Consider the following 24,740-nt stretch of genomic DNA (forward strand, 5'->3'; position numbering starts at 1 on the left):
CTGCTTAACTCTAGTTCTAACTTTGAACATTTCCAAACCATTGCTTAGTATGATTGCTGTCACGTTGTTGTAGAGAGAAGTCTGATGTAACAAGTTTTGGCAGGTGTCCAGATCTCATCAAGATCTGCTATAGGGCCTCTTGGTGGATTGAATCAAAGGCCTTAGTCAGGTCAATGAAGGCCATGTAAAGATTGCAGTGTTGCTTATGGCACTTCTGAGCTGTCTAGCAGCAATGATCATATCGATTGTACCTCTGTGTAGTCTGGAACTACACTGGGACTCAGGTAGAATCTCATCAGTGAGGATAGTGAGTCTATTAAAGAGAATGTGGGTGAGGATCTTCCCAGTTATGGACAGGAGATCAATACCACAATCACTGCTGTAATCCAGTCTGTCTCCTTTTATAAATACAGTAACAGTTCTGGCATCTCTCAAGTCACTGGGAATCTGTCCGTGTTTCTGGATTTTCATAATAATGATGTACAGTTGGTGAGAGAGCTTTTTTCTATCTTTCTCATAAATTCCAGCTGATATTAATTCAGGACTACATGCTTTATTGTTCTTCATCTGCTAACTGACTTTCAAGGCCTCTTAAATGGTCAGTCTGAAAAATAGTCTTTAGTTGGTTGTTGTGGGATGGATTTCATGGTGTTGTCTTCATCATTAGAATCTCGTTCAGGAACTCTTGAAAATTCTCCTTCACCATGACCTGTCTTTAAGGAGTGTTTTTCTACCCTTGGACCTCAGAGGGACATATTTTTATGTGCTTTTGTTGTGGTGAAGAAACTGTTTATATTGTGGCTATCAGCAAATATTTCCATCTCCTTTGCTTTGTCTTCCCATCACTTGTTCTTTCACTCTTGATTTTTTTCTTCTCTGGGTCTCAGCTTTAATTTAGTGATATGCACTTGAAAATTATTATCAAATCCATGCTCACTCTTCTCCAGACTATATAATACCAGTGCCTACAGCCTTTCCTTGTAAATCTTTTCCCTAGATCTCTAAATTTTTGCTGGAATCTCCAATTTGTCTACAATAGATGTTTTTTTGAACTGCAGTACCCAATATTGAACATAGTACCTCAAGTGAGGCCTCATCAATGCTAAATAGTGAAAGCATTGTTTCCCATGACTTGCAGGCTACACACTTGATAATATAATCCAGTATGCTTTTGGCTTGTTTTGCAACAGTAACACGCTGTTGATTCACATTTATTTTATGGATATTTTGGATAATTCCCAAGTCCTTTTCTGTAATATTGTAGCTTAGCCAAGGGTTCCCAGATTTGTGTTTGTGCTGTTCTAATTGCAGATTGTTCTGTTCTAATTGCAAGACTTTTCATTTGTCCTCATCTTGAAGCTGAGAAGGGTCTATCATTCATGTCTCCCATTTCCTTGGTAAATGTTCTAATCATAATTTGTCTGAATGTGAACCAAGCACAACTGTACCCAGTGTCCTACTGGGTACAGTGTTGAGCAAATCCCCTGTATTTGCTTCTTCTCATGTGTTCCAAACCAAGAAAAGCAGCAAAATCACTACAGGGAGACCACAATCTCAAGAACAACCATAGAGGAACATTCCTGGAATGGATTCCCCACCACATTTCAGCACTTGAAGCATGTGGACCCAAATGGGTAGACCAAATGGGTTCAGAGCATCCCTGCTGGGACATGATATGGAATACTTCATAGATATATCCTGAGATCCCTACTTAATTAAATGCCTAACCTCAGAAGGGACTTGGTGCTCTAACTCTTGAATGGACATACATTTGTAATGTATAGTCTTGTGTCAATTACATAGAAAGGGACAGGACTTCAGACATATTCTGAAATAGATCCTAATAGAGCCTAATCTCTACAGACAACTCCACTGTCAATTTTTATTTTTTCTTTATCAATCTTTAGACACAGCTAACTCTCTCCATTGACTGTATCTGGAATCTGAGGACTTAGTCATGCCTCTTTGACACATTCTCCTAGGGGCAAGTGTCTTAAATTTTAAGTGGTGTGAGACTTAAACAGCACTGTTTAAAAGCCTGAGGAGCAAATCGGAATTTTGTCCTATTAACTTCACTTGTAGTTCTAAGCATTCAGAATTTCTGCATATGAAACCCAAAAGTCTCAAGTCAGATATTCAGAAAATGAGGAACATACAATTAACACCTATGAAAAGATTAGCTTAAGTGACTTGCATAATTTCTCACACACTGGGCATGTCTACACATGCGCCCAACTGCACCGTTGTTACTGCACAGTCATTTAGTACTTGCATTAAGTACTAAATGACTTCACAGTGACTGACTTTACTGCACAGTCCGAGTGGTGCACGGGTCATTTCTGACCCTGCTGCACAGTAGCAATGAGTTTGTTGCTAGTGTGCAATACTGTCAGCATCACATTTTGTGCCCACCGACGCTATGTCACCATGGTGACAATCTGTGTCACCGTAGCTCATCACTATGCTAACATAGTGTCTGACTTGTGTAGATGCACTCACTGTCTATGGTGGTGACAGGACAACATTCATTTATCTCAGGCTGAAGAATGCCATTTCTCTTCCTGCAATCCCTTGTCTTATTCAGTGTACACCTCAACTTCTACAGCATATGAAGTGCTAGACAAGACACTTCCATTCATCATCTGAGCAGAAAAGATGCAAGTATGGAGGGAAAAATGTGCTCATGTAATTAGGACTTTAACATAGTGTATACACATAAGAGAGACAGATTCAGGTTGCGCCAAAAGCTTTAATTCTAGAACCTCTCAAAATTGCCTCATGGGACATAATATTGATACCCATATAGACTGCTTGGGAGAGCAGAGATTCTGCCCAAATCTCTGATACCAAGTTAACTGTATAAATAATAGAAGTAGTTAGTAAGCAGTAATGAGTTGTTACCACAGGTGTGAAACAGCACGTTACCTGTGTTTTCATAGGTATTTACTAACATCAGAAGAATTAGATACAGAAATCTTGGGTTCCATTTCAGGCTCTGTAGTTGTCCTGTTGAGGACTTGTCACTACAAAAGCTGATCTCTTCTTTCCCCTCCCCTCAAAACTATCTCCCTGTCTCATGTTCCTTATTCCAGGCCCGTTCTCCTCACAGCCATCTCCCCATCTCTCCCTTCCCAGTCTTACTTTTCTTGCTAAGCCATTTAGCCTCCCTCTGCAAACACTCTGTCCCAGTTTCTACAACCATTCACAGTCTACCATTATCCAGTCCCATTGTTGTTCCCCTAACTCCTCATCCCACCTGTTCCTCTTTCCTACTAGCTTCCATTACCCCTATAATATATTCCTCTTTTTTTCTCCCCCTCTGTCTTCAGTACCCTCTCCTGCCTATACTCCCCATCTCCACAGTCTCCCATCACAAACTTTTGTCCACTTGTACAATCCTTCCCAGTCAAATCCTTATTCCAGTTTCTTTACCCAGGCATTCCCAGGTTTTCCTCAGCATAGTAGCTTCTGATAGATCTTCTTTCTTTTACCTCCTTTCCCATCAGTTGTCACTTTCTTAGCCCAGTTTCTGTAGCTCCTCTACCTGTCTCATGTTCCACCACCACTAAGTCCCAGTCTCCTCTTTATGATTTTTCTCCCTGAGTGCCAGACCCAATCTCTCTTTAAAGCCAGTTTCGATTTCCTCTGCCTCCAACTCAGCTGTTACTCTGTGTTCTGTCTCTCCCAACTCCTAATCGGGGAAATCTTAACCAAAGATGCAAAGAAGGCCTGCTACTCAACAACTACTTTGCCTCAGTCTTTACAAGCAGTTAAGCTGCAGCCACACAGCATAATAGGGATTACCTGGATAAGTAAGGAGGCAAGGAGGAGGAGGAAGAGATAACAAAAGAAATGGTCAGAGTCCTTTTCTTGGGTCTGAGTGAATTCAAGTCAGCAGGGCTGAATGAGCTTCATCCTAGGGTCCTGTAGGAACTGGCAGAGGCAATCTTGGAGCCATTGACAATGATCTTCATAAAATCATGGGCCAGGTACCAGAGGACTGGAAAAGAGTCAATGTAGTGCCTCTCTTTAAAAAAAGGCAAGAAGGCGGACCTGGGTAACTACAGACTGGTTAGCCTCACATACTACTCATATACCATCAATACTTGGAAAGTTACTGGAGCATATCCTAAGGAAGGCCATTTGCAAGCATCTGTAAGAAGGAAGGCTGATTGCAAGCAGCCAGAATGGATTTATGAAAAACAAATAGTGTCAAATCGAATCTCCTTTCTTTGACAAAGTAATTACGTGGGTGGATGAAGGGAATGCTGTGGAAATGATGAAGGGAATAGTATATCTGGACTCCAGCAAGGCTTTTGATAAGATCCCACCCAAACTTCTTATAAACAAATGGGAGAAATGTGGGCTAGATAAAACTATTATAAGGTGGATAGAGAACTGGCTCAATACCTGTAAGTAATGGGTAATTATTAATGGGTCCATGTCAGAGTGACAGGAGGTTTCAAGTGGAGTCTCCCAGAGATCTTGTCCTGGGCCTGGTGCTGTTCAGTGTTTATTAACAATTTGGATGATAGCAGAGGAAGCTTCTTGAGCAAGTTTGCTGACGGCATGAAACAGAAGGATTGTGAATACATTGGAGGATGTGAGCACAATTCAGAAGGATTTCAGCAGATTGGAAGGTTAGGCTTTGCATTCCTAATCCCCAGTCTAGTTCTTGTCCCCTTGATTCATCCATCTTCCTCCTAGGTTTTGTTTTAAACTATTTTCTATTCAGAGCCCCTGCTTTCTGTAAATCCATTCATAACATCTGACAAAGTAGGCTGTCACATACAAAAGCTTATACCTCTCTGAACCGCTTAGTCTCTAAGGTGCCATGCTGCCCTTCCTTCTATTTGATACTAGGACCTAAAAGAGTGTTTTTGAGAGCCTAGGACGGCAAACACCCACCCTCATTTGTGGTGCAAAGACCTAGCATGGCCTAAAGCAGTAATGGCTGGGGAAGTCCAGCTCAGCAACCCATACTGGAGCATGTCCACTGTGGATGGATTTAAAGGAATTTAGTGACAAAGGTCTAGCCAAATTTCTACTAAACATGTCAAACCACAGTTTTTCAAAAACATGGCTAATTTATGTAGATTTTTACAAACACAGACAATGCCACTGCATATTTCAAGTCTCTGCTCTGCTCCAAAGCATGGGGGTACCAGTTTCTCGAGAAAAGATGACTAGAACATTTTAACAATTCTCACTCTCAGAAATGCTTGCACTGTGTTTGTTGCCTGATATATTTCGAAATCTGCTGCTAGAGTCAGTTAGGCAGATACTTGAAATGTAAAAGTTTAGCCAAAAAACAAAAGTTTGACAAAGTTCTAAGCAAATAGAAAAGGTCTTCTAGTAGAAAATGTTGATCAATTTTAATATTAGGTTGGTATGAATCTTTCCTGTAATTAGAAAATATACATGTATTTTACTGTCACTTTTGAGAGAAACAGAAACAAAAATCCCCTGGATTATTGGCTCTTTCCAATTATTTTATCATGTGGAGTTACCATAATATCAACAAAATCTGAAACAAAGTCTTACATTTTGTACTGGTCTATTTTCAGTATTAAACACAGTTGGGGCTATTTACGGCTACTTCAGTATAAGTATGAAATAATAATACAAAAAAAATGAAAAATGATTTATTGAAAATTAAAGCTTCAGAAATTCAAAGTGTTGAGATAATAAATGAACACCTCATGTATTTATTAAAATATGAAATAGGGTATATATTAGGGTAGAACTCTTGATTTGAGTTTTATTTATATATATATATATATATATATATATATATGTATATATTTATATGTATATATTTATATGTATATATTTGGGAGATATATATCCGGGATATATATTAGGATTGGACTCTTGATTTTATTGAAGGCAATGGCAAGACTTCCATTGATTTCACAGAGGCTAGGATTTAACCTCTGTTTTATTTTGATTTTGATTTTTTTTATTGAGATGAATATTGATAAAGTTTAGAATGGTGAATCTAACTTCAGTATGTACATAAGAAACAACATAAAAAGTAATTGTTGTTAAACCGTAACATCTACCTCACCCTCAAACCTACTGAACCTAACTCCTTTCCAGAGCTTAAATTGATAAAAATGCTTTGCTGCTAAGAATTTGTTCTGGTCACTTTCATTAAAATGTTGATTTTTTTTCCCCCTCCATGCTTTCTTATGCTGTATTTTCTGTTAAGTAATTCAATATGGCAAGGACTTTGAAATAAATTATATATCCAAACACACAATGTTAGGTGTATCGTTGAAAACCCTGTGACGTCTTAGATGCATCATAAAATTTCTATCATAACTTGTTTAAGAATTGTTTTTGCCTAGGTACCAAAAATTTCATTCAAAGCATTTTACATATTGCATTACTTATCAAAACAGGAGATAGGTAAACCTTGACATTTTTTAAAGAACCCAGGTTTTAACCAAAGAAGACCAGAACAAATCATTAGCAGAAAACAGATTAAACAACAGAGAAGGGACTGCTTGAAAATTTGAGCGTGCTAACTCAAACTCAAGACATGCTTTCAGCACAGATTTAAACTAAATGGCTGTTTGGTATACACAAGTACCTGAAAATATGTCTTGGAGTATTCCTGGAGCTTTACCATAGCCAAAAACAAATGGTATACAAAGATTTAAATGAAAAAGTAGCAAATAATTTTCCATAACAGCCACAAAATATAAGCAACTAAGTTCAGAATAACATGAGTTAAATTGTTTTCTTTATTTAATAATTGTTTGCAGTTTTATTCCCATATGGCTGAATATTAGAGTAAGTATACTCTGTGTTAAATTGTGTTTAATATACTTGTCAGATTCTATTTAAGTATTATACTAATCATAATAATTAACAGTAATATGTGTGCCTGTGGTTGTAAAAGATGCCAGTACCATTCTGTTGTTTTATGTTACAATTTATTTTGTCACTGTGTATATTCATTTTAAATGTTCATACGTGGGCTTGAGCCAAAGACTACTGAACTCAATGGGAGTCTGTCTGTCAGCTATAATGGATTTTGGATAAGGCCCATTACCTTGATTTTTTTTTTCTTGCATATCCTAATCCACTGTCTACAAATTTACAAGCAACACTTTTCAAGTTAGAGTAAGGATATCAAACATATGGCCCATTGGACAGATCCAGCCTGTGGAGCCGCATAATCTGGCTTCTAGTTTTGCCCCATTGTGCTACAGCAGACCTGCCTTGTGTACAGTTGCCAGGATTGGCACTTGCCTGCAGCACTTGCTTGAACTGAGTCACAGGCTGTGCCACCCATGGTGCCTTGTTGGGCTGGTCTCCTGGACCAGCTGGGGAGGGGGTAGGCTGTCATCCATGGGCCATATCTGACCCATGGACCAGCTCTGCACCACTCTTCCGGCACACAGAACTGGATAACTTTGACACCCCTGATTTAAAGAAAAGATGACACTGCAAAATCCAAGGTTGCTATAACAACTGTCATATAACTGCCATATAACTCAAGCTCCTAGAGAGTTTTAGCAATCCTGGCAGTACAGGTTTTAACTAATGCTGGAAGAATTGTGGATTATTACATATAGGTAGGATAAGATTTTTAAAAAGCTTACATAGGCAAGAGTGGAAGGATCCCAAAAAGATGTACAAGGACATTTAGAAATGCCTGATCATTTGACCCTGTGGTATTTACTTGAAATTTATGTTTGGTACAGCACTTTTAGGGGGAAGCTGCTGTCCAGATCCCTGTAGTTTTAACCTATAACTCTCCTTCTGTTCTTAAGATTCTTTTTCTCTCTGCCTCTTGAAAATATTATACCAAAGTAGCCTCCTATGGCCAGAAAGAAATAAGCAGCTACAAACACATTTTACCAATGAGGGGGAAAGAGGGGAGATCAGAAGAGAAATATAAGTAAATAGGAGGAACATATTTGTTTTTTCCTTTCCATTCATTTCAATGAAAAATTGCAGCACCAGATTTCTTGGAATAAGTGGCTTACCAATACTGACTGGGAATGTCTGCATGTGTGCATTTACTGTGTAGTAACCAAGATTACTGTACAGTATGGGTGCACATCTACATGTGCACACCCATACTGCACAGTAAATGTGGTGACTTACCTGATTAATTACTGCAGTCTGTGTAGACTGACTTGGCACTGACTTTAGTCCCAAGTCAGTCCACACACAGTGTTACTGTGCTTTAACACCTGCACATGTAGATGCCAGCTTATTTTCACTTACTGTGCATTGATTTATAGTGCAGTAAATTTAAGATGGTGTAAATGCATGTGTAGGCACACCCACAGAGTGGTAAAAAACATTCCCAGGTCTTATCCCTCAAGATGGTTTGTCTAGCACCCAACAAATTCTAATAGTTCCTCTTCTTCTATTCTTCCCTGGCTCAGACCTATTATGTTGAACATGATTCTTTCTTTACTGGAACACTTCACAGAAGAAAAAATGTGCTCAGATTCTGTTTCAGTGGTGTAAAATTAAGACAACTTGAGTTTTGGCTACACAGAAACTGACAACCAAAAAAGTTTTTTCCTTTTTGCTATAAGGTGATGCTCATGGTGCTCATTGTAGTTCCACATGGATAAGCCACTTTGCACTGAAATGAAAAAAGGTGTGGATTGAAATTAATACAGTTATTTTGAGATCAGTTTGTGTTCAGATAAATCCTAGATTTTCAGGGCAAGTATTTCCTTTTTTGTTTCTATCTATCTGATGATTTCCACATTCTAAAAGAAGTTGTGATAAAACGGAGGTAGTTTTCTTACTAAAACAGTTCCTTCACTGAGTACCCTGATTACATCTTTGTTCTCAGCCACACTTTTCCAGGGCCTAATGTTTCAGTAAAGAATATGTAAGCCATTACTAGTTTTGTGGGTATAAAAACTGCAGGAAATCAGGCTAGAGTACGTATAGACTTCACCATACTTCTAATCCAAACTGACTTAATTCTCAGTTTTGTGTTCTAGGGACAATCTTTAGGTATGAAAAGCCTATTGAATCTCTGTTGCCTTTCATTATTTGGTGTCTACTAAGACTGGTGGTATTGGCAGTCACACCACCAGCAACAATAAAAATAATGGTTTTGCAGTCTCTTTATTACCACTTTCATGAGTATTTTCAAAACACTTTATAAAAGAGGTAAGTATCATCCCTATTTTACAGATACAAAAATGGAGGCACAGAAAGAGAAAATAACATGCAGTATGAACACCTTATATTCCATCCTAAAGCCTTCAGATCTCACAGGAATTAGGTTTATCTTTCCCTCCAAACATGAGTTAATGAAGGAGCAGCCTTCGTCATGGGGAGAAACCAGGTGTGAGGAAAGAATAGTGTGAATGCCTTAGCTCTAGCTCTGTTTATCTAACTAGAGACAATGCCATCTGATGAGGGTTAGTGCAGACCCTAAGCTATCTAACCAGCCATGGAATCCAGCAGAAGAATCAAGGAGCTAACTGGCACACTTAAAGATCCTTCTCTTTGATTCACAAATAAATTCAGCAAAGCAGAGAATCTGGCCATACAAATGATTATGTCAACCTAAAAAACAATCACCATCTGGGAGAATTTAACCCTATCCTATGACATGGTATAACTGTGAATTCAGAGATATCCCTATTTTTAATCACACAGACCACTAAGGATATGCAGAGATTTACCTCCTACGCCTTTAAAGCTAGGGACAGACATTCAAAAAGCCTGATCCTGAATGCATTCAATCTTTGCAGGTTAGTCTAACCTGGCTAGGCTAAATCAGTTTTGTAACCAGACAGACATCCCAGAAAAGCAGGCACATGCCTGCAGTGGCTCAGGTCAGAAGCCAGGGGTCACTAGAGCAGCCCTCCCATCCCTTCCCCAGTACTGAGCTGAGCAGGGGGGTGGCCAGACCCTGGCAGGATGCTTTGATTAGCCCAGCAGGGAATTGATAACAGTGTTTATCACCCACTAACAAAGTGTTTAGCAACCCGTTAAGAATACAACAGAGGGACATTACCAGCTACTTGTTGGTTCTACCTCTTGACTCAGCAGGGACCATAGCCAGTATGTGATCTGCTAGCTCATAGGTGACTGGTAGGGGATGCATGGGGTTGCATGTGCCCCCCCAAAGGGGCCTGTGACCCCCTGATGGGCGACACTGATGCTGTTGGTAGGGCTGGTCCCCCCCCTCGACAGGGCTGATGCCACTGGCAGCTTCTGCAGGTGCCCCCCTTCCCCCGCCCCAGATTCAGGAGGCATCAGTCACTCATGTGCTAGCTAATACACAGACACCTCCTCAGTAAGGCAGAGGGGAGCGTGGAACAGCCTGCAGTCTGTGCTGGAGCTGCAGCCAGGGAGCAGAGAGGAGCGGTCATCCCTGCTGTGGCTGAGAGAGTCCTGCCCAGCCCAGAAAACAGACTGGAATGCTGGGTTTGCCTGGTTTAACTTAAACCAGTAAAAGGTCTGGGACAAACATTGCATAAATCGGTTTGATCCAAATCAGTTAAGTCTGATACTAGGACTGTCTTAAACGGCTGTGTTTCATTTCAGTTTACGATTCAGCATTTTGGTGGGACAGTGATTCATTTTGGTGTTTCGGATCACTGTCCTGTTTCAATTCGGCCGAATCTTTTTCAGAGTTTTGACACTGTTTCAGTGTTTTGGCCATAGGCTATAATGGGGGTTCAACAAAATGCCTATAACTTTGTAATTTCTTGCCTGATTCAGATGGTCATTGCAAGGATGGTAGCCTTGGCCCACCAAGTTTCAAGGAGATGGGTGCAGAGTCTTTTGTGAAACTGCACCTCAAACTATTCAAAGCAAAACTCATATCACTTGCTGGCAGTGACAGCATGCTGTCATTCTGCATGCAACTCCAGGTACCCATGCCCCCCGGGAGGGCTTTGGGGCTGTGCCAGATCCTGGGGGTGTGGGCCCCTGGATCTGTCTGCAGGATGACAGCATGCAGCTGGTATCAGTGGCAGCACCTGAGTCTGCTCAGTGCACTCTGCCCTGAGTGCTGGAAAGAACCCAGTGTTTGCACTGGCCCCAGCTGGCAGCGGCAGCCTGCTGTCATCTCGCACACAGATTCAGGAGCCGTGGCATCAGTCTTCCTGGCACCTGGTGCAGGGTACACCAAGCAGACTCAGGTGCTGGCACTGACCCCAGCCCCACAGGAAGATCCAGGGGATTGTGCCCCCCTGGGAGGGCTGCAGGGCTGTGCCTGACTCCTCCCAGGGGGGCACAGGCCCCTGGATCTGCACATGGAATGACAGCAGACTGCCATCCCTCCCCTATCGCAGTGGGATTGGAAGGGACCTCAGGGACACATCGCAGACACTGGTAAATATCAATATCAGAGCAGACTTTCCATCCCTCTTCCCTGTCCCTCTTCTTAGTTTCTGTTTCCCTGCAAGCCCGGCTCCAAAACTCCGAAATTTTCCAAAACATTTCAGATGGTTTATTTTTGTTTCTGAGATGTTTTGGAGCCTTCTGTTTCAGGCACCAATTTGGTGTTTCAGGCACCGGAAACGAAACAGCTGCCAAAGTTTCACGCAGCCCTATCTGATGCCACACTCAACCAGGTTTATCTGGAACTGTTTTCAGCCATTTTCAAACTGGTTTATGTGCACTGAACATCTGTTCTGTTACAGGTTTAAACCAGTTTCTGATCACTTAAACTGGTTTATATGTAATGTCTCTCTCTAGCCTAAAAGGTGAGGAGTAGATGCTGCTGGGAAATTACTGCAATCAGCTGTTACAATTTGACTGTTATGGCCTTATGATCCTCTAGGACTAAAAATTAGCCAAATCCTGAATGAAACACAGGTAACATTGTAATGGTTTTGCAACAGTTTTTATCACTAGAGAATCATACAGACGTAACAGTTGTATCATAACAGTTTATAGCATTATCATTTGGTATTGATCCAGTTATTGCTTCTCTCTGTACCCTGAAATATTGCTTTGTTCAGATACCATTTACAAAGTCTAAAACATAATAAGTGTATATTATTTAAAAAGGAAATTGATATATTTCTATCAAAACTATAAAAAAGTCACAAAAATACAAAATAGATCTGTGAACTCTTGACTCTGAAGTCTAGGGAATTATGCAAAGGAGCAAGCCATTTCATGTCTGTCCAAATAAAAAGATATATCTCAGTAATCTGGTAAGATTTAATATCTTTACAGCAAATTTTAACAAATCTCTGGAAAAAACCCCTGAAGTACCACTTTGTAATACTGTTTCATAGCAATGGAAATGTGGTGGTATCCTTTCCACTGAATAATGAGCATTCATAGATGGAAAAGAGAGACCCACCATACAGAGATTTCTGGAGTCCTTCCACTGGAAATAAAATTCAGTAGTACAGAAGTTTTTAAACAGGCAATTCTAATAGTCCAAGAAAAATCCAGAATATGCAATTAGTGTGCGGTTCATTTCAAGTTTTGCTTTCCTGCCCCATCTGGGTTAATTTCTGTATTTGCCATAACAGCTGTTTGGGGCTTTAAAAGGTTACAAATATGGAACAGGAAAAATTTCCTCTTCCCCGCAAAAAAATCAGGGTTAAAATAAAGGAAGAAATAATTAGCCCCTGACTTTACCTTTTTGTATTGGACAACATGATAAATAAGTAGTGGAGAAATAATGTCTCACCCATAAAGTAACCTCAAACTATTTTTTCAGTCTAAACATTCAACAGTTACTTCCTTGTTTTTACAGGGAAACAAACAAACAAGGCATGTTCCATAGCCTTAATTCTTTGTGCTTTTATTTTTAGCATAAGAATTCTCCAACAGCAGAACCTGTCTAGATTGAGAGAAAAGCAAACCACATATTAAATTCCAGTTAAGCTTAATTGGACAATTCACAAAATAAGTTATTGAATTTGCCAGTTTGTCAGTGTCAGCCTCAAGTCTCTTCTACAAATACTTTTTGGCTGCAATTGTAAGGGTTCCCTGAATGTTCACAGTATATTTATTTTAATAATGAAATAACTCCATGTTCCCTTACAAAGAGGATCTCTATGCCAGAGACATATTTTTCAAGTTTCTTACCTTTGTGAGTGTTGGTAAAGATGACCTCAAGTCAGCAATGTTTGGGAGTCCTGATGTAGGGTGAACTAGCAGGTTCCACTGACAACTTAGCACCATGTTAATTAGCCATAAGATTAGATACAAATTAGGAGAAAAGATTGAATAAGCTAAACTTGTGTAAATCACAAGTAAAAGTCAAGGATTGCATCTAAAATATGGCTAAAATCAAGAAGAATTAATTATTTAAGGTAGTATGAGAAGATATAATTAGATGGGATGGGCTGCAGTTAGAAAGGGGAATTATACGCTGAATAAGATTCCAAAGGAAGTAGCTAAGGTCTGATTTCTTAACACGTAAAACCAAATTCAGCTAAAAATATAAAACAGTAAGTAGATAAAAATATAAAAATAGCTAAAATATAAAACTGTATCGGCTGAAATGATGCAGGTCTTGTTTTCTTATTTCCAATTATTTCAAACTGTTATTTTCAGTGCCTCTTTAAAAGTTGCATTAAAATATGTTCAGCCCCAAAAGCATAAATTAGAAAAGTCTCTATTGAAAGCTAGCAGAAAGACGCTTGTAAAATTCTGTTGTACCTACATAAACTGCGGTGTCGTGGTAATAAGTACGTTAAATTGCTGTACTGTGTACACTCATTTTCTCTCTTAATACGTTTGTTGTGTAAAAGAAGATTACACAATTTTAGATATCTAGAATAGCAAAATAAATTCTTATCAGTAAACTGGTAATTTACTTTAAATTATTATACTTTTGTAATGCTCTGTAGCTTACTTTCTCAGCTGTATGTTCTGTGTGCTCTGTAGATTACTAATCTTTTAAGCTGCGTATTTGTAAAAAACAGTGATTCAATTATTCAGGTACATGTATAAATATTACAGAAAGTTATTTTGTAAGTCTCAAAATTTGGGTTTATTTCATAGCTACAGCATTATATTTGCCTTTTGGGCCACTTTCATCCGAATGAATGGCAAATCTTCCTTCGAAGTCTTTGCTTTGTTGTAGGAAGTCTGGCCCATTTAGTATAAGTTGATGCATCAAAACAGTAAAGTTAAAGGGATAAATCTCCAAAGTTGTTCTTCACATAGTCAAAAGACATCTCAATTCTGATTATGAGGCTAGTGTCTTTGTGTTTGGTTTGTTTGTGTTCATTTGCATTTAAAATTATTTCAGTATAGACACAGTTTATTTTAGAAAGCAGTATACCTTCAAAATTACTACCATTAGCTTTCTTATCCTCGTAGTTACTTTTAAGAAAACCACAAATACAGAATGCAAAAATGTATATTAATACATGTATAACTATATAACTATATGATATCAAATTAGACATGTTTATAAATTTGTATTTTTATTCTATTGTATTAAAAGGAACCTAATTTGACTAAAGTGAACCTATAGCTTAATGCTATTTGTTTGATTATATAGAAAAGAACATCTCTACCTCAGACAAACCACATTGGAGTCCATTTCATAAGGAGCGGATATCATTTCGGGACCATCCAGTCCAGCTTAGCGGAGGCTGGGGAAGTGGCAAGAAAAAGACAAAAACCTTAAAACATTAGTTATAATTTCAACATGCAAAACATCTGGAGAGCTGTTTCTTTTTAAGAGCCACATAAATATCAATTAGTTTAGGACCCTAGTTATATGTTACCAATATACTCAGTTTGAAAGAACTGCATTTGATTTATTTTACTATACATGCTTTGCAGTTTTGTTTTTGATAAAAATATTTTATATGTGACAGTAGACTATCATAATTTGCATTTCCATGTGGAATACAGAGTCTATTATTCTTTAGGACTTGCTATAGTGTGATTTATGGAACAAATTTAGCTTTGCTTAGTTGAGGAGTAGAAATGTAATAATGGGTAATGTTTACATGATATATGTCAACACCTGGAATTCTAAATTCTAATGATCTCATAAATACAATGATTGTTTATTCTGTTTTTATGCTCATTAACTGTGTTATGGCCTCAAATAGCTAAGAATGCCCCATTACACTGACACGAGTCAACATGAATTGCATTATTAAAGAAGCACACATTAGAAACATTACTTGTAGTCAGGTGCCAATATCTGTTTCTAGAAATACAAGAAGTGCATGCAAATTCTATTGCTAAATAATGGTAACACAGGTCTATTGTGATGTTATGGCAAGCTGCTTATGTTTTATACTTTCAAGGATTTCTAACATATTTTCTAGTGGAATAAAGCACAAAATTGAATTTACCACCCTGCAGTTTTGTCCTGGGGTAGTGTAGCATTACTTTGCTAAGTCAATGATAGGCAGTCTCTAGCTCTCCAAGTAGTTATTCTCATTTAGCTTAGTGGATTTGTGTAAAAAGGTTTATGATAGAGCTCCAGTAAAGAAAATATGTGAAGTAAGATGTTTAACTTTCTCAGTGTTTAAGTCAGTAAACAACTCTCATTGGTCTTAATGAATGCTGTGCTTTCCTGTATGTAGGAAGGGGAAAGGCTGGTATTTTTCCTACATTTTTAAAATGTTTTCTATTTAGAGGGTTGAAATTACTAATTGGATCTGGAGAAGTAAGCCTTTCGTGTTTCCTTATCTGCTTGCTCTTGTCTAATCCTGTTCTTATGAAGTCTCAAACTCCTCCAATTAAGATTGAGGTGGGAAGGCTAGTGGAGTTGAAACTTTAGTCAATAAAGAAAACCTCAGTATGTATTTATGTTGTGACTGCTTTTGAATTACACTGTAAGTTTCACAAGAAATTGTTTTGTGAAGTGTCCATAATGCTGACTTTTTTGTAATATCCTCAATATATAAAATGTACTGAAAGTGACACTTTTCCTTTCATTGTGAACAATGCAGGCAAAAGTTGTGTTCATGTTGATGTTTAAGGACTTCTGTCATTCACACTGTATATAAAGTCTACCACTTCCTATTGAAATCCCTCATTACTTAAAATGAGCAAAAATGTTCCTTACTAATTAAAATCTATACGCTAATTTTTGTAACTTAATTTTTTTAAAGATGTTATTACAGACCCTATTGGACATGGCTTCCAGACATAATGGCATATTCCAATAATTTACTCAGGATAATTGCCAATTTAAATAATTGGGACTGCCTGTGAAGCAAACTGCTACCCATCATAATCAAGGGTACAGAATGCCCTTAGAGGGCTGTGTTAAAACACATAGTTATTAGATGAATGTACAAACTGATATTTATATGAGTAAATGCCCATTTTACATATTAAATGTTAATCTAAGTACTCGAATAGATGTTCAGATTTGAAAACTAGCATTCCTATGATTTCTCTGTATCAGTGGTACCCAACCTTTTTGCTCAGTGGGCTGTATTGGCAGCACCCAGTCTGTTTATGGGCTGTATCCAGCCACAGCTCCAGATCCACCACCCAGGTGGGCCACCCCACATGTGCCATCTGGCTACGCAGGAAGTAGGCAAGCTGCAATGCATCCCCACAGGAGATAGGAGTTTCCTTGCAGGGTTAAGGAGTCCAGTGGCAAGGGAAGGGGGATGGCCAGGCCCAAACCCAGCCCCACAGAGAGGGAAGGGGGCATGGCCCAACCTGGAGACATAGCTTGGCTCTGACTTGTCATGCAGGGAATGGGGTTTGGGGATTTGGCAGTGGGAGGGTGGCTGTATTAATGGCCTTTGCTCCCCCACTACCAAAGTTCCAGACTTGTGGGGAGCCCCACATTCCAGATGTGATGGCTTTGGCCCAGAGGTTGAGCGGGCCAGAGGTTAAGCACCCCTGCCCTATATTATCAATAATGGCACATCTGCAGGGGGGAGGGAGGCCTTCCTTCGTAGTCCAAATAACACATTTGCAATATATGAAGCTTTCTCACTTAAGCAGATATCTGTCACTTAGTAGATATGTGTTACATATGCAAACTAGAGATCCAGAAGAAAACACTAATTTAGAATTTTACACTCCCTGCAATTAATTTATCCAGTAAGGTAGTAGGTCAGTGATTCTCAACCTTGTTAGACTCAGTGCATCTGTTGTTAGATTCAAGGCATACCTCAGAAAATGTTAGCCCTTACCTTTTTGCTCGTCTTTTGACTACAGAAAAAAAAATCCAGCAATTCTTCTGTTGCAAAGAATGCAGAACACAACCGGTGAGAATATTTTCATATTTGAGTTGATTATTATTTGAAATCTTCAAGTTTATCTTGGTTAATCACACGCAGGTTTGCATACCCTGCAGTATTAATATTGAGTGGCACCCCTAAAACAATCTTGTGGCAGTTCAAGGTATGTGGCACCTTGGTTGAGAATCACTGTTGTAAATTGCACTCTGCAACCCACTCCCCATGTGGGAGCAGTTAGAACAAGGGGCAGTTGTATTCCAAAGTTCAAAGGAACTTTACCTATTCTATTTCTCTCTCCAAATTTCCTAAAGATAAGAACAGCCTCCAGGCAAGAAGATGAGAACCATTTATACCGACTGATCTGGCATCATCTTTTAAGTCTTTATGCTCTGTAATGAGCAAATGATATTTTTATCTCAGCTGTTCTACAACTTAACGAATGAGCCATTACCCTGAAGTGACAGCATTTTAAAGCATCTTTTTTCACATAAGGAATATAATTAGTTTACCATTCTGCAAATTATCATTGTCATGGCACAGCTAACTAGTATATCCAACCTATAACCAAGTACATGGTAGCCAAAATGTGCTGTAGCCTTTACTGTATATCAAGATACAGTATGTAATAAGATGACTTGCTACTACATCTTTTACTTTATCAGAAGATCCTACTTATCTGCTGCTTACAACCAAGGTTCTGTCATATGCGAAAGGGCTTTGTTCAGATCTCATTCAAGTTGACTTCTGATTTCAGCTGGAGCTCAATCAACCCCAAAGTCTTTACAAATGGTTTGTGGCTGTAGACACACAACTCTTGAATGCCTCATATGAAGAATGAAAAGCAAAGGTAGCTACAGATGATGGCATATTTGTAATATAACAAATATAACATATTTTCTCTTTGCAGATATTACCCTGTTCTTTGTAACAGAAAGATGTATTTCATGTTAATTCCTGCATGTATAATGCTTCATTGAAGTAAAAACACAATATAAACTCTACAAGAACAAATGCTGGAGAAGATTTTTCGTCTGAATCAACCAAAGAAAATATTCTCTCCATTCAGAGGGTAATGAGAATGGTTCCAACCTATAATTTTCTAAGAAGCCAATTCTGTCTTTTGAAAACAGAACAAGAGACCTTAGAAGGAGGGAAGCTGATGTAAGCCAACATGGACACTATTTCCTAAATGTGGCACTGAAAATCCCCTTCCTGCCCCTAGAGCTGGGTTAGGAAACCTGAAGCCCCAAATTCCAAGACAGTTACCTAGGAATTCTCCCCTTGCAGTGTACCATCACTCTTTGTAATGCTACGTTTTCATTTGCAGCATTTTCTTTCTTTTTTTTAGGTCCTTTCAGTTAGGAAGTAAAAATTGCTTTGAACATCCATCCTAATGAGACTGTATAAAATACAGTCCCACGCATCTAAACAGGCAATAGTTCAAAATTAGGATTTAAACAAGCAAACCAGATATATGCATGTTGATATTTATCAATGTCTAATTTACCTAATCAACTCAAAAAGCTAAATTGGAGCTGTAATTTTATCTTCTTCTCAAAATAATAAGCTATTTGCCTGGCTAAATTACAACTAGTTATAGATCTCTCATCCTTGTTGTTGCTGAGTTCACTGGATGAGATGATGTTCTTGAAAAAAAAACTGGTTCACAAATACAGGTAACCAAACCATTCTTGTCCAATAAAATGGAAATAATATATTCATAACAATATATCCATAAGATTATGATGTATTCTTGTTCCTCAAATAAACTGCAGTTAAATAAGAAGTATTATAATAGTATGCCATTAATACAGTTGGTTTATTTTAGGTTTATATAGAAGGTAACTTGTTAAACAGTATGCTTACTCTAACAAAAAGATTATTCTTCAAGGCATTTTCTTTTTTCTTAACTGATCCCTATTTAGCAAGTCACTGATGTATTTATAGAACTTATTTTGGTTTGGTTCAAAGATGAAAAATCTCCTCCAGAATTCTTTCCATGTAGGGTTTGTATTGCATTTGTACCTTAATGAAGCTCCAATAATTACATTTTCACAGATCTGTTCCTTAAACTTGTATTCATTAAATTTACCTCCACTACGTTACTTCTATTTTTCAAAGATGTTCCGATTATTAGCATCCAGATCTGTCCTGGAATAAACAGGAGCATAGCTACCATTTGGTCTCTTACTGTACAAATTGTTGGCACTGCAAAGAATGTGCTGGATTAAAGGCCCTTTGATTTCGGTGTCACAGTATAGTAAGGCAGTCATGGAAATATGCATTTATGGAGATGCATTCTTTCCTTGATGCACACCAAAGTTACTTCTGTTAGCATTAATGGGAGCCAGGCTGCTGTATTGGGGACTATACATACCTTACACTGCCATTTCATAATGAGAAAAATCCTTATGAATACAGTTTTTATTGGATGTCCTCGATAACAGAGAAAGGAACTGAATTGCATTATGAATGACTGGATTGCCAGATTTCACATCTTGGATCAAAGCTGTTTGTACTTAACTGCACTAGCATGAAAGTCTTACACCAGCAAACCTCGTTGTTTGTTTTGCTTTTTTTACGCTTATGGGTGAAAAACAAATTTAAGCCATTTTATTTTTGTAAGAGTTGTGAAAAGCATTATCCTGGCCTAGCAGCTTTGTGTGGGAAGTGTAGGAAGACAAGGAGCCAGATTCAGGGCTGGCATACAGCCCACGCAAAAGGCCTTGCATGGATAATGGAAGACCAAGCTCACAATAACTAATGTGGGGCTGCTGTGGTATGAGGCTGTGATACCAGTGGGCATGCTTCTTGGCTAAGCCAGAGAGGAGAAATACACCTGTTTTCACTGTGAGAAAAATGGGCTTGTTGTTTAGGGAGCTATGCACAGATGAAGAAATAGACATCGCGCCCCCCCCACAACAACATCCCTCCCTCCCAGCCAGAGGCTGCTGGTACGTGTGTGAGTCCTCATCACTGGCGTCGAACCCTGGAGCACAGGAAGGACTTAGCCACACTATCGGTCAATCTAAGAATACTGATGGTCTTGTATGGTACCTTTGGTGTCTTTCACTAAACAAATACTGAAGAGGTCATTGGGAAGTCCCTTGATGACTGGGATGTAGTTGTATAATCAGCAGGCACTGGTATCACAAGACACTTTCTGTGAAGCCGTTTCTGTAAGGATTGGGAATTGACTCAACTGGAGTTGTGAAATGGAAGCATAAAGACAGCTACATGGATGCCTAAGTATGGGCAAATGAATGGACCCTTACATCTTTTGTAAGCTTATTTCTGTTCTTAAGGCATTTCAGTGGCTTTCTGCCTGCCTAGGATTGGACTGAACTGTATTTTAGGACAGAAATTCTTAGTAGATCAGCTGGTTTTGGAATCAGCAACTTTTCATTTGATTTTTTGGCTGGCTGTATTTTTTTTAATCAAAATATACTTGTTTATATTGAAATACAACTCAGGTCAAAATCCACACAATTGCAAAATGACCTGATGGTTGAAATGTAACGGCCCCTTCACAACTTTCAGTAAAAAGGGCAAGTAATATTTATTTATTTTTTTGCTCCAACCCATCATTTGATCACAACCATGAAAGGCTGAACTAAACTTTAAAGTAAGGCAACTTATTTCATAGCTCAGAGGGAGGGATATTGTGTCTATTCTTCAGTTTTGCTTTTTTTGTTTGGAAAATATTTGGAAAAACCTTGTTTTTTCATAAGGTACTGCTTTGAGCATGATGTGTACAAGCACTACTGCCACCAGTTAGCTGAGATTTAGAAATAAGACATCCCCTGTTTTTTCTATACAAAACTTTTTTTTTTCCTAGGGAACAATTGCTATTGTTGTACAGGTTTTGGTGGTGGTATAAAGAGGGGAGGGCTTGTGTTTTTAAGGGTGTTAAATTTCTGTTGCTGTTCACCACCTATTTAAAGTGCTTGCAAAACCAACAGGTTAATCCAGGTAGATGCTGATGAAGACACGCTATTTTCTTGCAGGAAGGCTGTAATAAAAGATCATCTGCAAGAACTCCATCCCGTTTGCAAAAAAAAAAAAAACCTACAGTGAATTTAAACTCTAGCCCGGGTGATGACTGACTTGTATTTCAGCTGGTTTAAATGGGGTCTGCAAGGTCTGCAATTTTCTTTTAGAAGCAATTTGCTTAGGGTGAGAGGAAAATGCGTTTTACTTGTAAGCAAATGATGGAAAAGGAGCGAGCACAGAAAGACAACGAGGGCAACTGAGCAGGGATTGCTCGAGCCTTTTTCTCCCCTTCCCTCTCTCCCAAATAGTTTGCTTTTGAATTAGACCCTCTAGGAAGAACTAAAGCAGTGGAATGAACTCCTTGCTGCTCCGGTGGGTGTCAGTTCCTGAAAGTAGCAGGTCAGTACGTGGGTGTCTTAAAGATCATAAATCCATGTTTGCAAAATGTCATAGGTTGCGCCCCCCCCACCCGTGATAAATTACTCGGCGTAGCAATTTCATTCCTCAGTCTGTGCCCAGTCCCAGAGATAACCAGGTTTGGGGTTTTATTTTATTGGGGGGGGGGGCGAGTAAGAGCCAGACCAAGCTTTGAGCTCGTCCTGCTTTCGCGGAGCATCTCTGCTGAGGTTTCACTCGCATTAGACCCCCGCGCAGGATTCCTCCGTGGCCATTTCCACGACCAGCGTAGTCAGGTTGCGCCGCGGGTGCTTGCCGAGCTCGCCGGGCAGCCTGCAGAGTCGGATGCTTGATGAGGACCGTGCTTTATTTGTGCCTTTTCTGCAGTTTGGAGGATGCGATCGGGAGCGTCCCTCGGCCGTAGCTCCGGCAGATGCGGCTCAGTGCCCTTTGTTCATCACGCCTGGCACAAGGGCAGCGCAGCCATCCCCCTTCTAGTTGGGCACGGCCAGCGCGTCCATCCCAGGCGCAGGCAGCGGCGAGAGAGAGGTCCTGCAAAAGTGCTCGGGCAGAGTCTGTAGCAGGGACAAGCCCTAACATTGGAGCTTGGGGGAGGAAAGGGGTGGGGAGGACGAAATAGTTTTCAGCAATGTGTAATGCTGCAGATGAATTCTGATGTGGAAACAGAAAGAAGACTGTCTCTAGACAGGGAGAGGGCTTGATTTGCCAATAACAATATTTGTGTGGAAAGCTGAAAATATGTTCTTTTTCCAAGACTTGGAAAAGGGGGGTGGGAACCCCAGCCTGGCGGATGAAATATTAGCAGCCAATCGCTTAACCGCCAAGTCCTTTTTTTGTTGCTTTTTTTTGTATTCATCCAGGCTCTGCTGCTAAGAAAGGCGGCTCGCTGGTCAGCGACGCTGCATGAAGCACGCGCGCCGTCCCGGGACAGCATAGGCTGAGACTGCGGCTCCCCGGGGCTGGAGCTGCGCCGGGGCGCTCAGGCTGGCTGCGGACGGGCACGGCCGGGGGGGCGGGGGGGCTGAATCCGGTCTCGCCTCTAGGAAGGCAACGGGGGCTTGCAGAGTTTAGACTTCAAACCCAGCAGTGGCTGGCAGCGTGCGTCTTACAAGCTTCTTAGTGCCTGCCTTGGTAGCCTAACCGCGGGGCGGGGGGGGTGGTATTTTTAGCCCTTTCGAGCTGTATTTCATGTCGAAAAAGTCATCGGCAGTGACAGCTCAGCCCCTACTCACCACCCGCCCACCGCGCAGCCTCCGCCTTGCGCTGCGGGAAGGCAGCCCGGGGCTATTTCGCCTTGCCCCGCCACCAGCAAACTCGGGGCTTAGCTTGGGGGCGGGGGTGACGCTTCAGCCGCTGCCCAGTCCCGACCGGGTCTAAGTCGACTCACTTTATAGCGGTTCACTTTGGGAGAGGGTGCGTCTGATTCTTTGCTCGTGTCTCGGATGCATGAAGTCGGAGATTGGGGTGGGGGGGGCGCGCAGGCTGCTGCAGTCGGGGTTGTCCTTGGGAATGGGATGGGAATCACCTCCTCCCAGGGCCGGATCCGTCCTGCTCCGCAGAGGGGTAGCGGGGGGGGGGGGGGTCCCTCGTGCATTACAGCGGGGACCTGGGGACCCGCGGGCCGCCGAGTCCTCGCCCGGGTGCAGCCCCTTGGCCAGCTTGATGCAGGGCCGAGGCGGCGCGGATGAAACGCTGCCCGGATTTGGTTGCGGGGAGCAAGACCCGCTCGAGTTTGGGGGAGATCAAGCGAGGAAGAGCCCGCCCTGCTCGGGGGTCTCCCGAGTGGGCTACGATGGGATCCACCCGCTGGAGCCCCGTTCTGTGTTTTGGGGAGAGCAATGCTGGAAGAGCAGATCCGTGGACTCCAAGATGAAAATCATCCGGGGGGGGGCTCTGAAACTAATCCGGTCCTTCCCGTGGATTATTTTGCGGTCTTTGGGAAGTGGGGGGGGCAGAGAGGGACTTCCCAGCCCATCCAGCTGATGCCTCTTCAAGCCGTGATTTGAGTTGGGGCAGGTGTCGCCAGGGCACATCAGCCACCCCCGCAAGATCTGGGCATAGCACTCCTCTGCCGGGCCGCGGGGCAGCTTGGACTAGACGGCGGGGTGGGGGGTTAGGCTCAAAGTCCTGACCCGGTGATGGTGTTCAGATGGTGGGATCCGGCCCGGCCGAGCCATTAAACCAGGAGGTTATTGCAACCTACTAGTTTGTTTGTTGTTAACAGAGAGGGGAAAGGGCTGAATACACTTCGGACAGTGCGGCATTGAAATACCAAGTCGATCTCGAATTCACTGATCGTGAAGTGTAAAAAGGCTCCTTGGAGCTGAGCACACAGAGCCCAGGTCTTAGTAAAGATTTGCCCCAACCGCCTTGATTCAAACACCTTTCCTTCAAATGGTGAGATCCGAAGGTGGGGGGGATCTGTCTTTCTGGACCCGATTTTTCTGTGGGTAAAAGCATAGTCCTCTCTGCTCCTTTGTAGAGGGGGAGTAGGGACCATCGGGACATGGTCCTGCTGCAGAATGAGGTAGAAGTTGGATCAGGCCCTTTAGGCTGGGTGCCCAAGCACCACTGGGGGTTGAAGGCATGATATGTAAACATGGTCAGCGCTTTTTTTTCTCTGTCAAGCGTTTTGGGACATTATATACCAGATCAGCTGCAGTAGCTACAAGATATATTACCTAGGAGGCAGAGAACATAGGGTCTATGCCTTATAGTCTGCACATCTACGAAGTGGACTTTCCCCCACTTGCCCGCTCGTTCGCGGTGAATCTTTCTATGCGCCAGGTCACTGCTGCAGGCTGCACTTCGCGTCTGTCCGCTCCCTGCTCAGCAGATCAGGCTGGTAACAGCTCCGAGCTGGGAAACGATTCATAAGGACGCGCGCGTGTGTGCGCGTGTCTTGATGCGCTTCACGTGCCGGGCACTCTGGAGGTGGCAGAGCGGACGAGAAGCCATGAAACAAGCGGGTAGGTGAAGCCTCCCAAACGGAAACAAAAGGGCACACTAAATATTGCACGTTTGGCCACCTGCCACTCTCCACAACGTCCAATGACTTCACCATTATTTTTACCTTAAACCTTTCTTCTTTCTCCAGCAGTTGTTGACACGGTCAGTTATAGTCAAGTGATCCCCCGCCTCCTCCGCTCCTCCACCCAGCTTCCCTTCCTGGTACAC

At 41.1% G+C, this 24,740-nt stretch overlaps 1 protein-coding gene across 1 annotated transcript in view; it reads left to right on the top strand.

Annotated features, from left to right (window-relative positions):
* The window catches only part of LRRIQ1 (leucine rich repeats and IQ motif containing 1), a 172,518-nt gene extending 156,442 nt beyond the window's left edge, over positions 1-16,076 (top strand). The window contains exon 27 of the mRNA XM_090042636.1: positions 14,486-16,076. Coding sequence (XP_089898762.1) covers positions 14,486-14,622 — 137 coding nt within the window. The 3' untranslated portion in view covers positions 14,623-16,076. The remainder of the gene's footprint in view (positions 1-14,485) is intronic.
* The last annotated feature ends 8,664 nt before the right edge of the window (positions 16,077-24,740 follow it).

Source organism: Crocodylus siamensis, chromosome 4, assembly GCF_052110815.1.
Source record: "Crocodylus siamensis isolate JL-2025a chromosome 4, ASM5211081v1, whole genome shotgun sequence".
In the NCBI taxonomy this organism is placed as follows: domain Eukaryota; kingdom Metazoa; phylum Chordata; order Crocodylia; family Crocodylidae; genus Crocodylus; species Crocodylus siamensis.